Here is a 14,515-nt window from a genome sequence, read left to right on the forward strand (position 1 = left end):
ATAAAATCCAGGAGGGAGACGGACACAGTTTTTCACCTTGTATCGCGGTATGTCAGTGGTAACTACCATGAGCAAAAGGAACCAAATTCGCTCTGCATCTGCAGTGTCTCGCGAGTCACGCGCGAATGATGCCAAAAATTTGCCAAAATTTGCGAGACTTTACCTCCAGACACCTATAGTTCACAATATAGTTCACTGGGTCGTGAAAGTTAATCTTTGTGTGGTGATTACTTTCATTTACTAAAACCAGAGTAGCGATAATTACGATGGATTATATACCTGGTTGCCGTGAACTCATAAACTTCAATTCAGGAACTATTTTGTTGCGTTTAAAATGGCGAGGGGTCGGGGGGAATGCTGCACGCATGTTACATGTATATTTCTAGTATAATGATATTCTCGCTCACCATGGCATACGACAAACTGATTAAACGGACAAATCATCTTTTAGATATAGAATTTAAATTTCCGGTTAGAATTGATCAGTTCTGCTTTCTTACAAATATTAATTTCCAAGTCAATATTTTATATATTATTCTCCGCGTGAGTGCGCATGGGCGAATTTCAAGCTAAGCGACAAGTCTGTGTGTATATTTGTCCAGTTAATTTGGGTTATTTTACGTACAATAGTGGCCAAATGGGTCGTAGTTTAGCCGACACAAGCGAGAATTAAAAATGTTTGGTTGGGGGTATCTCTAGTTGACACCGTGGAGCAAGATTTTTGCCCCCGAATTGGACGAAGGCATTGTGCGATGGCCAGCACCAGTGCTGGTCGAACAAAACACCGTGATTTCAGCCTCGGAGATTTCGAGTTGTCTACAACTCTTGGTATGTAGTATTTACATTGTACCGTAAACGTTTTATTTTTAAAATCGTAAGCTAAGCCGTTGGTCAAACATTGTGTGTAAACGATTTTCAGTTTTAATAAAATTTTCACATTCGTGACTCAAGTTAGCATAGCGTGAGTGCAATGTTTGCTTGGCAGGTACGGGGACGTTTGGTCGTGTCATCTTGGCAAAAGAGAAGAAGGCCGGTGAATATTTTGCATTGAAAATCATGAGCGTCGCCGATATTATACGACTAAAGCAAGTCGAGCACGTGCAGAACGAGAAGAGCATCCTTATCAAAGTGGATAACCCCTTTGTAGTAAATCTGTAAGTTGATTTGTATATATAGTTATTTGACTTTCGTTCTGGTGGTCGATTAATGTTAATATTGTAATATCACGCATTTGACTATTAATTTAGCCAGAAATACGGTACCCTGCAAGTTATTTTTTGCGATGCGAAAAAATGCGAAGTTACAATTATAACCGATTGTGCCTACCAATCAATGTAAATGTTGCTTGTAATATTCGAAACGAAAAAATATACTCTGCTGCTTGTAAATTGTAGGAAATTCAATTTAAAAATACACCCAATGGTGTCGGTTATGTTTGGTAAATGCACAAAGATCATTTTGTATTTAATAGAGTTTAACCTATGATTTAACCAGAAATTGATATATTCAAAGTAGTTTGTATGTATGAGAGCATTGATATTATCATTTTTAAAACCGTCAATAATTATATAACCTCTCCATGTTATAATTTTACCAATATATGCCTCATTATCATATCCAAAGGAAAAAATTTGTCTGGCTGCATACTGGCTTGGTTGCATATAAGAAGACTATGCATTGTTTTTTGTTCATTTTGTTTTAAATAAATATGATATGAGGAAGCTATCTTGATTTACTGGGCTCCCATTTAGTGATGGAAAGTCAAGGATCTTTCTGCTTTTGGAAAATTGGTCAATCACCAGTATACCATATAAATAAAAACCTGGAAACGTTTAAGGAGAAGCCCTGTGACCAGTTATGTGTTGGTTAGGTTTTGAAGGCAAACCTAAATAAGTACCTTCCCTGAGCACACAAACAGTTCAATCCTGTTTCTGTCTCATTTAATCTTTCCTGAACCCCTCCTATCATCTTATTTTGTACTTGTAATTTATTACCTTGTAGAATTATTCATATGTATGTTGATTAGAGGTTGTTGCTGGGTTCATTCCTTACAGCTTCTTTCCAACATCATCTGATTCCTTGAACCAATAAAGAGTCAATATGCCCTAGTTCCACCAAAGTGCCTTGCAATTTTGCAATTTCACTTTTCAAAGAATGACCCTTTAACCCTAATGTGTTTGAAAATTTTTGGTTTTTAGCCTAATTGCTCTTTAGAACTACTTACATGATCAATTTCCCAATGTATGCAGTATACTTCTAATCAATTATCTTCTGCTATAAGTAAAATTACCTGACATTATGACATTGGAGATGGCATGCCCTTCAATGATAAATATCTCTGGAACTTGCTTTAATTATCTAGTACTGCTACAAACATGTACATTTACTTATAGATTTTTCATATTTGCCTGAGACCAGAATTAATTTCCCCAGTAAAATTCATTGGTCATGCTCAAATACTCTAATTTAATATAGGTGTATAGAAATGCTTTGATGCTCATCAACATTCTACTTATAGGAATGTTGTGGCAAAAGGGGCTTTTTGTCCCTAAAACTTTCTCCCCCACAAGACATTTTAATCCAAATCTGACATTGATTGATCATATAACATAATCATAAGACAAGATCTATCAGAAAGTTTCTTGAAGTGTCCAAAATTCCATGAAAACACAGCATCATACTGATTATATTCTTGGACATTTGGCAGCAAATTCACTTTGAAATTTATTTTTTAGGTTGTGGACATATCATGATAGCAAATTTCTTTACATGATATTCGAGTATGTTTGTGGTGGGGAGCTGTTTACATATTTGAGAACTGCTGGCAAATTTAGCAATACAACTGGACTATTTTATAGCGCGGAGATTGTATCAGCTTTAGCACACTTGCATTCTGTAAATATTGTTTATCGGGATTTAAAACCAGAAAACCTGCTACTTGATATTGATGGCCATGTCAAAATTACGGATTTTGGATTTGCCAAAGAAGTTCTAGACAAGTAAGTGAAATTGTTTCAACCAAGGGCTGTGGGTATCAGTATGCGTCTTTGAGCCTTTAATAAAAATTGTGTTATAAATAAAATCTGAATAAAAACTTCTTCACTGTCTCCTCATAAATGCATTATTGGGAAAACTGTTTTGATCTGAATACGGTTTTTATCTTTTTCTGCATTCACTATAAAATATATTGCTGGGCACATGCTTTATTCTTCAGCTCATTCCATATGTACTGCTTATTAGGACTGCTTCAGCTCATTCCATATTACATATGTACCATTTATTAGGGCTGCTTTTTAACCAACCTCTGATCTCGCAATCTGTACAACTTGTGTTAGACATGGCATTTAACAGTTTTTACAACTTCTATTAGGCGCATTTAACATTTAACCTTGTACATTCAAGCGCACAATGTACTCTACACAAGCTTGTACATGTGCAGGATTATCATCATATAGGTTGTATATTTTGCTCCTTGAATATTTCTTTGTGCAAATAATTCTTTTGAAGTGTTATTTATGGTGATAACCTTTTTAAAAAGTTTAACTTTGTAGTAGATATTCACCTTATTTACTCTTAAGCTAAATAGTCATATGTTGCTCCCTAATTAAGCTGTCTAGCTACAGCCCTGCCCAAGGTCTGGTTGTACGAAAAGCGTTTTAGGTCGCCTTTAACATGACCGTTTAATTTGCTATATACCACCTTATAAAATTTAACCCTATCCTCCAGTTAAAATTTTCCTAAATGAACTATAGACTAAAACGGTGAAGAGATACACAGTATTACAAACGATTTGCTCAAATTGAAAAACGAGGATCGGTAAACATGCAAAATAGTGCACCCGAAGAATGAATTTGCTGCCTTGTTCAGATCCCGCGAGAACATGTTCTTAAAACTGTTCTTAATCTAGTCCAAGGTCAGATACAGTAACAAAATATACTATCATATCACAACAAAACAATAACTAAATTTTGAATTTCATGCAAAGCCGTAAGGAATTGACCAATTAATATGGAATGATTCATTAATGCTCGTAGTAAATTCTGCTATTAAAAGGCGAATTTCAATGTTGAAATGTTAAGGCGTATGACGTATAGTGGCATGGCATGAAACGCCGGGAAAAAACAGGTTTGTCTGGTCAATTTTAGGGTTTTACCCCGGTTAGTTAAAGCGGTGCTAAACAAGCGTCGCGTAGCACAGGCTCTATCCTTGCGTGCGGCACGTTTTCTCTGGGCCTCGTGCGTCTGGTTTCTGCTGCACGAGCTCCTGTGGTCAGGTTGCTTCGCCAAGTTGAGCGGTCCAGGGCGAGTGTCTCCCAGGTGTTGTGGTCAATGTTCATGTCTTCAAATGACACTTTAAGGTAGTCCTTGAATCGTTTCTTTTGCACCGCCCGCCCCCCCCCCCCGCCCCCACTGAGCGCTTGTCCTGGCACAGCTGGCATCCTGACGACATGACCAGCCCATCTGGCCTGCGCTTTCTGTAGGAGAGTGTGGACGCTGTGGAAACCGGCCCGTTCCAGGACCTCCATGTCAGGGATCTTGTTTTGCCATCTGATACGGAGGAGTCTGCGGAGACAACTCGTGAGGAAATGGTTGAGTTGTTTGGCGTGTCTGCTGTAGACAGTCCAGGTCTCGCTAGCATAGAGAAGGGTAGTAAGCACCACTGCACGGTAGACCTTCAACTTGGTGATCAGGCTGATTCTTCTCCGCTCCTAATTATAAGCATTAGCTACGTCATTTTATCAAGTTAAATTCCGCTTAACCTGGATATTGTACTTGTCACGACGAAATAGATTTATCGCGCTTTCGAGTTTCGTCGTAATATTATATATCGAGGTTACAATTTTAATTTAACATGTAATTTATCACTTATATTCTGAAGTCTTTTATACATCCAAAATTTTCATAGCAAATAGCACAATTGCATATCGAAAAACCGTTTGATACTTGTTGGCATTCATGTTATAGAAAAATGTTTGTATTTTGTTTCTGCCCTTCAGTTGCACTATGCAAAATAAGTAATTTAATGACCGAAATAAAATAAAATAGAATAAAAATTTCAAATATTTTTTGATCAAGTTCAACTCTAATGTGCAGATACGTGTACGCTTACGGACCTATTTTTAATATTTAGTATCAGCAGTCAGGCTTTCTCACGGTATATAGGCTGGAAATAGGGGAGCCGCAGTCCACACGCATGAGGGGTTGTGGGGGTTTGGAATTCTTCACCTCGCTAATGTTATTTCGTTTTATTTATTTACTTTTTTTTCATCTTTTCATTCATTTATTTATTTTATTTTCGAATCTGAAAACCACATTAATGACAATCACCTAACTATATCACTGAATGAAAATGCGCTGCTGAAATCAAAACTCTTGTGATTTTGATCTCGATTTATATCATTTTACTCTGACATGCTTAACATCTACTGTCTTCAGATATAGACCTTACTGTGTACCATGCAGCGTATGGCTTATCAGTTATATTATCCACCTAACAATTTTACTTTGTATTAGAACGTGGACGTTATGTGGCACTCCAGAATATTTAGCGCCGGAAATAATTCAAAGTAAAGGCCATAACAAAGCAGTTGATTGGTGGGCCTTAGGAGTATTAATTTATGAAATGTTGATAGGGTGAGTATTTAATTTTGATTAAATTGAATAAATATCAGTTGATATAAAAGTCAGAATAATTTCAACAAGAATTAAAGTGACATATATAATTACTCTAACGTATTGATATGCATATCTTGGGTACTATAGGGTGTACAAAAAAGACAACCACTTAATATTCTAAAGTTCATGTTGTATAATAGATTTTAGGCCTCAGGGATCGGGGTTACAATGGCTTGTTAGCCTTGTCTTTTGTGTTGAAAAATAATTTTCAATAGCACACTCTACAGGGCTATGCGTACAGCGATTACGGTGTTTTGATTAAATACGATATTATATGGAAGGTTTCCATTCGTATGGTTGGTGCATGCGTGGTATAGAGAAAACGGTGTACTTTGTAGCGCATCTGTTTTTAATTTACAAATGGTAACTGGGTTATTTCCATTCGTAATTCGTACGTTGGTCCGTTTGTAAACCGTTTTACTATCGGTATCGTGATAGGTGTCACGAAACGAAAATTGGTTTTGTGGATGCATGTGACAGTATTGGACGTGTACGGAAAGCACGGTGCGACCGAATGATGAACCAGCATAATGTTAGTTTGGTTTTTGCTGAGGCTCGGATTATTTGTTGAAATTTCATTAATAGTCCCGATCAACCCATTTTTATACTGATTTTAATCAGGGCCGGTATATTATACACTTAATGTATGCTCCCGAGGGAAATAGTGAGTTTTGTTTTCCCGAGAGTCTGACAACATTGAGACTCGACACTATTTCCCGAGATAGTGTACATTAACTGATTAAGTGTTTTGTTATATAGGAACGAAAACATACATGTTACACAACAATTTCATTTAAAAAAGAAACCCACTTTACTTTGTTATGACATGAAGCGGGGAACAATTTTTCACTTGTTTCCCTGGCGGGAAACATTGCATTTATTTAAAATCATGTGACTACGAATGAACCAATCACATTTAAAATACAAAGCACCTATACAGGGTGAGTAAAAAAAAAGTGACACCTTTGAAATTCAAATTAGCTGCGAACTTATGACTGGAATATGACAATTCCCATGTACAATCAACAAAAACGATTTGATAAAACTATTCTTTTGTATTTACAGAGCTTAGAATGCATTTTAACTCCCAATGGGAACAAACTTTATGTTTTAGGTTAATTAATATGATATGCTTCGTATACCCATGAAATATTTTAGGCAACTTCTGTCACATTACAGCCGCTATGCGGCTAATTTGAATTTCAAAGGTATCACTTTTTTTTGACTCACCCTGTATAACAAAATGCTTTAATGCTTGCTGCGAAAATCAGGTACCAGCAGGGCTCATGTAAACTTAATTGTTATTATTTACAGGTATCCACCTTTCTTTGATGATAATCCTTTTGGAATCTATGAAAAAATATTAGCAGGCAAGGTTGAGTGGCCAAAGACAATGGACAATTCCCATGCCAAGTATGTAGTAATTCTTATTCATAAAGATAACACGAAAAAATTCTACATTCTTTTATAAAGTTTGTGTGTATGTTTTTGCCATGTATCCAAAAACGACCGACTTGACGAAAATTTGTTCTGTGCCGTGCGTATCTCATGAACTTATCTATCGTCACCTATCATGCGACAATTGATAATTATTGAATGAGGTTGAACATGATATGAAGAATTATCAAGCAGACGTTTGTCGCTATTAACCGAAAGCTGAGGCTTGATAATTCTTCATATCTTGTGAAAACCGAATTTGATAATTGTTTTTTTATTCATTTAAAAGAATGAACATTACAACTTTGACGTCAAACGTGGGATACGACTATTTATCACACGTTATGACGTATAGCGTGCAAGAAAAAAGTCGTATATATCACCTTTATTATTTATTTAAAATAATTCACAGACTGTGATTGACTAATAGCCATAGATAGATAGATAGATAGATAGATAGATAGATAGATAGATAGATAGATAGATAGATAGATAGATTTAATTACGATAACACATGGCAGCCAATAAGGCTGAATTGCGTGCTATAATTTACATGGATTAATAAAAATAGTTAATTAATTTTTACTCTATTTACACATAAATTTTTAAAATACATAATTGTAGGATAAAATTACGCTAATATAATAGTTAAAAAGATCTAGAAATTATATTTTATCATTAAAATGTCTAACGCATGAGGGTATAAAAGTGTTTTTAAATCTATTTGTCTTGGTTTTTGGAAGGACAAAAGTTCTTGAATGTCTCAGATTGTAACTTGAAAGGCATCTAGGTGGTATGATATTGTGCATGTTAGCCTCAGGTGTTGTGCTGATTTCAGTAAAAAGTTTCTCGCATGCATCGACACGCCTGTCACTCAGAGTTTTGATGCCACATTTAGATAAGCTATCCGTATAACTCATCTGTGGATAGATTATGGATAGAACACGCTTGAATCCGTTCCAGGGAGTTTGACAAATAAGAGGGTAGAGCAAAGTGGAATACTTGGCAGCTAAATTCCATAACTGGTCTGATGCAGGTGGTGTAGAAGTTTAAAACATCAGTTTCAGGGACGTGGGCCTGTTTCAATTGAATGATAAAATAGATACGTTTGTTGGCTTTCTTAATAATGTTGTTGATATGTTGGTTCCACTTTAGATCACTGGTTATTGTCAGTCCTAAGATTCTGGCATGCTTGACTACTTCGATATGACCTGAGTTAATCTTTAGGCGAGGGAATTCTTTCTCAACTTTAGTGAAACTGATTACGATTTCCTTGCACTTCGAGGTATTTAGTTGCATCTTATTTTCTACCGACCAGTTTTGAACGCAATCGACTGCATCTTGAATATTACTGGATGAGTCTCTATGAATAATTTCTGATGCAGTAGTATCGTCAATGTATTTCCAACGCTCGAAATGAGGAGTGCGGAGGTCATTTATCATAAGAATAAACATCCAGGGTCCCAGTTTGGTTCCCTGAGGGACACCGGAAGGGATATCAATCCATTCGGACTTACAATCTCTTGCTAATTTCACTCGTTGTTGTCTGTTCATGAGGAAGTCGACCACCCATCGCTTGATGAAAGTTGGCATAGCTAAATTGATGACTTTTTTTGCTCGAATTTTGTGGTCAATCAGGTCAAAAGCCTTTTTGTAATCAAATAATACCACTCTTACTGCATTACCTGTTCCATCAGTGGCTTGAGACCAAGAATGAATCATAGAAATTAAAGCTTTGGTAGCAGAAGATCGAGGGATGCCACCAAATTGAAAGGGATCTATTACCGTAAGCACAGCTGGGGCGAAGTATTTTTCCACGACAAATTCCTCCGCAAGCTTAGATAGGACAGGGGTTAACGATATAGGTCTAAGGTGTTTGTTTATGTCCTTAACAGGTTTCTCCTTTGGAATGGGTGTTATATTAGCCTGTTACCACGACAAGGGAAGCTTCTTTTGTTTGTAAGAGGAATTCAATAGGTTTGATATAGGGGGGGGGGGGCAAGGATTTCGGCATAATCTCGAAGAATCCAGTTTGGAATGTCATCGGGACCTGGGGCTTTGGATGGATTTAGGCGTTTCAGTTTTTTAAACACCATTTCAGTATCAGTCAGGTTCATATCTAAATCTGGTGGATCGTCAGGGATTCCTTCGAACAGGATTTCTACGTCTGAGGCATCTAATGGACTGTAAAAATTCATTGGTTCTAATAGGCTATTGTTGATTAAATCTGAGAAACCTTTATGTGTTAGATGTTCTGTATCCTCGATATGAAGTTGATTCAGCAGGCAGCTGGTTACTGGTTTCATACCTGAAATACGTTTAATTTCCGACCACCATGATTTCGGGTTGGACTTTTAGATTGGCAACTCTGGTAGCAAAATATTTTCCCCTACAGGATTTCCTCATTCTGTTCACTCTATTCCGATAGAATTTAAAAAGTGAAGTGTTATTAGACGAAAAAGCACGTTGTCTCAGTTTTATCAGTTGTTTCAATTTTTCTGTGATCCAAGGAGTGTCGTTGTGATGGAATTTTACCTGCTTCTCTGGCATTAGAGTATCATAACCAGATTTAATGATAGAACATAAAAAATTACATTTATCATCGCAGGATATAGTTGAGTTTACAATATGCCAGTCGATGTTACACAGGAAACGACCAAGTTCATTCTTACGTGACTGACGAGTGTCTCTTTTGATGACAGTTCTTCTACTTGAGATACCAACAGGTCTTCTAGTTTTGGGATCAACAATTATTACATTATGGTCTGATAAACCTAGAGGAGGCAATACAATAGCTGATTTTGTATCATAAAATTTGTACATGTTCGTAAGTATGAGGTCTAGGGTATTGGTGCCTCGCGTTGGTTTGTTTACCAATTGCCTTAACTGAAAGTCACGACAGAGGTCTCTGGTATCGAACTGGTTAAAGTCACCGGCAATGATGATGCCACACCCTGGGAAAAGACTATCAATTCGTGTCAAAGATTCAGATAGATATTCAAAGAGATCTGCATTATTAGAACTTGGTGTGTGGTAAACACATGCTGAAACGATACAGTTTATTCCTCTTGGTAATCTAGGTGGCCTAACATGTGTCCATAATACCTCAAAGTCTGGATGTTCGATGTCGGGTAGTCGTTTAAACATGATAGTGTTCTTTATGTACACGCAAACGCCGCCATGGGTGCCGAAGACGCGGTCTCGCCTTAAGAGGTGGTAATCAGTTAAGGTCACATGATTGTCACAAATGGATTCTCGTAGCCAGGTTTCAGTAACAAAAATTAAATCGAAACTGTTTTCAGACGTTAGAATACGTAACTCGTCAATCTTGGGGACTAAGGACATAACGTTAGTCAATAAGATTCTTGGGGAAAATTCTGACTTTTGAGCAGGTAATAGATTCCTATTGTCTACATGTGAAGTAATACTGGAGTTTGAACTGCTGCCGATGCCACTTTCCAGGATGGGAGTATCAGCGGGAATACTCTGCCTCAATGATATTAAATTATTTCCATTTCGCCCGTTTTGCTTTGATCTGTACACACGACTACGAGAGGAAATTCTAACTGGTATTAAGTTGGCCATTATACATACGTAGAGTAGTTCCCGTCGAGGGTCAAATTTGTTTTCCGTTCTGTGGGATTCTTAACAATTTCTTTCGGTCGCCATGGTTTACAACTAACGAATTTGGGCCAAAAGTTATCTTCTAGCACTTGTGAACTGACCGCTGAGGGGACATGGATCTTAACTGATAGTGTTCCTTTGCGTCGACTGGGGAAAGCGGAAATGTATGTTGGAATTATGTTTCGTCGCTCAAGATACGAGAGGATTTGACTTTCTTTAACGTTATTGGCTACACCAGACAGGAAATATTTCTTTGTTTTGTTTCGCTTTCTATTGACTCCAATAAAGCCCTCGGGGTCGCAAGATGACTCAATGTTATTATTGATTTTACGTTGCGGAGTATCACCAGTTGTATTTATATTGTCTGTATCAGACTTTTCATTGATATCTTTACAATTACGGGATGCCACTACATTTGCATAGGTCGGTTGATGTCCGTCTTTTGTTAATTGTTCAGCGCTGGTCGTGTTGTTATCCTCTGTTGACTCATTTAGCACTGAAATTATTTCATGCCCAATGTTCTCAATAGGGTTTGTGAATTCATTCGAGACAATAGAGCTGTCGAAAGCTGGCGTATTTGCATTAACACTTGACTTAGCCCGAATTTCATCGCATTTGCTAAGATTATTTTTACTTTTATCCATAAACTCTTGAAATTGTGAGATTACTGACGTTAAGTGAGAAATGGATCCCGATAATACTTGAATCGCTTCAGCATTCATTTTCTGGCCGACTTTTATGCATTCAAGGTCGTCACTAACATCAGCCGATTGCACGCTTGGTTGCCGGGTGTCTGAGATAGGCGATTCGTCTTCGTCGAGTTTACAGATCTCCTTACACAGTTCTTTCATAGTGACATTCGCTTTTCCACCATTAAAGTACAACAGGTTCTTGTTCTTTCTCCATAAAATAGATGAGTCATCAAACATGAACAGCCTTTTGTCACTTGCGGGCTGCGACCAAATTCCTTCCAATTTTAGATTTTCACTTATAAACAGTTTTAATGATTCGAGGTCACCCGTCCATGCGAAGCTTAACTTATCGCTTAATTTGTTATCCATAAGCAAATACAAGGCTTTTGGCTAGTATAAGCCTATATTCTTGATTGGTATACAGACTTTATATGGTATATATTTGATAAAAACGAGGAGCTCGAAAACTCACGTCATGCTCTCAAATCGTCATGTCCAACGTGTGACGTCATATAACATGTGATACGACTTTTTTCATGCGCGCTATGAAGAATTGCGCTAATGAAAAACTAATAATGAATGTTCACCAATTAAGTGAAAATATTTTCATCATAGCACGAATGAAAACATTCATTATTTGTTTTATATAATACCAAAATAGACTGTCACTTTCAACAATAATTTATTAGATAACGAATGTTATGATAATAAATTACACTGTCACACGTTCTGGCTTTGAACTGTTTATTAGACATGCTCGTCTAAAAACTTTATTCGTCAATACTTCGATCATACACAAACTCGTTCTTTAGCACATCTCTTCTTCATAATCTCCAGAAAAGACCCCTCCTTCTCGTCCGTACTTCTTCTAAAACTATATCGTCTCTTCGTCATTACTCAAAATAGAATGCTCACGTGCTCGGCGCATGCAATAATTACTGTTACAACTATCTCGTGACATTACCCCCCCCCCTCTGCAAAAACAAACCTCCTGGCTTGTTCAGAGTAAAAACTAACTTGAACGCAATATAAAAATACTTATTTATTAAAGATTAATTGTTAATGTTTGCTGCTGAACGGTGTTCGGGATGTCGAGGATTGAAATCTGTCCAAAGACGTTGATCCAAAATGTGGTGTGGTGGTTCCAATGTATTGTGCCGTTTTCCATATCCGCATCATTTGATACGATATTCACGTTTTCCATGGCGGACGCGATGACCAACGATTTGTTCGGCATCATAGATCTGGTTTATATTTTCTTGGGTGGATGTGGTTACTCCGGTCGCTGTTGCGTCATCAGAATGACTAGGCGATGGGCAGTTTGTAAAGACATGAGATACACAGGAGGGAAAACTGTCCGCTGGGATGTCATCATCGTAAAGATATGGTTCACTATCCGTACCTGGATCTTCTTACCGGGCATCGATCAGCCTGATCTTTCGGATCGAAATATGGTTTTAATCGCTTGCATGAACTGGAGCGTGAACTTGTTTGTTTTCCAGGGTTCGCAACTTAAAGTGAACATAATCGTGGAGCGGTTTCTTTAACAACCCTTGTACGGTTTTTTGGGGTCAAAACCCACACTCTTTAATCGTTGGTGTACGGAGGTTGACGTGCTGAGTGGTCATACCTGGCTTTCATTTTATGTTGAGCCTGCTGGGTGTTGGATTGGATAAGCTGTTTGACTTCCTCAAGAGTTGTCACAATACAGGCGCGATGCTTAGCTACGGACGGGCTAAGATTGGTAGATGGAAGTAGACTAACGTCCATTGGGAGACGGGGTTCACGACCGTAGAGTTAGTAAAACGGCGACTCTCCAGTGGTAGCATTCGGAGATACTCGGTAGGCAAAAAAAAAATTGTGGAAGATGTTCGTCCCAATCCTTTTGGTTGGTGCTAACATACATAGAAAGGGTTTGTGCCAAGGTACCATTGAATCTCTCCACTAACCTGTCAATTTGAGGATGGTAAGCGGTTGTGTTCAGTTTAGCTGTGTTCATCAGTTTGCACGTTTCCTTGACAAGGGCTGTTACTTCCGCGATCAGAAAGGATGGTACGGGGTGCACTGTGTCAAGTCATGATCTTGTTAATGAGAAGGGAAGCGATACGGTGAGCTTCACGAGAGGGTACGGCAAATGCCTCAGGCCACGGAGCGGCCAAGGACACCCACAGCTACGCGATGGAATGCTCCTTCAATGGGGATAGGAAGAAGTGGGGCTTGACGGTGATAACGGGGCGACTTCTTCATAGAACAGTCAATCTAAGATTGGCACCAATGTCCGATATCTTTAAACATTCCAAACCAATAGTATTTTCGCCGTAACTTCTCATAGATTTTTTGGATTCCTAGGTGTCCACCAGTAGCGTCGTCGTGAGCATTAGTAAGGATTTCGTGACGCAGGGAAGCCGGATATCTGTCCTTACGTGTAACCGAGTTGAGCCTACTAGAAGCGGGATGAGCCATCTTTTTTCTTGACCAGGACAACTGGAGCACTCCACGGACTATTGGAAGGTTGAATCAAGTTTGCCTGCAGCATTTCTTGAACATGGTTTTCAATCTCTCGTCGTTTGGTGTGGGGAGCCGTATATGGAGGTTGGCGAATTGGAGGGCTAGGCTCGAGGGCTAGGCTCGGCTTTTGGTTGAATGAGACAGGACGTCGGAGTATTGGATAAGCAGTTCTGAGAGGGTTTATTTCTCAGGGTAAGACAACGCGAAGTTTGTCAGGTTGGAAAAATCAGAGGGCATTGGGTTGGGCCTGGTGGATCTCTTGCAGATCAGCAAAATCAGATTGGGGGATTGTGCTTGACAACGGATTGATAATAGGTAATCGGGTGCTTTTCTGAGTTGTCGTGGGTAATCGTGTACATGACCTAGGGGTGGGCGGGTCAGTAAGTAGGTGTGGTCTCGATATAGTTTCTTTGTGAACTGTCCTAATGTAGCACTCACGGAAGATTGTAACAGGCTGATCAGTTGGATTTAGTAACCGGAAGGAGATATTTTCTTGTATGTCTGGGCATACCGCTAGATGGTATCCGCTAGATGGTATCTGTTGAGATACCCGCTAGATGGTATCTGTTGAGAAGTCTT

General features: G+C 38.3%; 1 protein-coding gene across 1 annotated transcript in view; it reads left to right on the top strand.

Moving 5' to 3' along the window:
• The first annotated feature begins 530 nt into the window (after positions 1–530).
• Positions 531–14,515, top strand: part of LOC114536138 (cAMP-dependent protein kinase catalytic subunit PRKX-like) — a 38,614-nt gene continuing 24,629 nt past the window's right edge. The window contains exons 1-5 of the mRNA XM_028557489.1: positions 531–828; positions 986–1,154; positions 2,736–2,999; positions 5,514–5,633; positions 6,990–7,088. Coding sequence (XP_028413290.1) covers positions 753–828; positions 986–1,154; positions 2,736–2,999; positions 5,514–5,633; positions 6,990–7,088 — 728 coding nt within the window. The 5' untranslated portion in view covers positions 531–752. The remainder of the gene's footprint in view (positions 829–985; positions 1,155–2,735; positions 3,000–5,513; positions 5,634–6,989; positions 7,089–14,515) is intronic.

The sequence above is a fragment of the Dendronephthya gigantea genome, unplaced genomic scaffold (genome assembly GCF_004324835.1).
Source record: "Dendronephthya gigantea isolate DGI-Jeju-01 unplaced genomic scaffold, DenGig_1.0 000131F, whole genome shotgun sequence".
Taxonomy (NCBI): Eukaryota; Metazoa; Cnidaria; class Anthozoa; order Malacalcyonacea; family Nephtheidae; genus Dendronephthya; species Dendronephthya gigantea.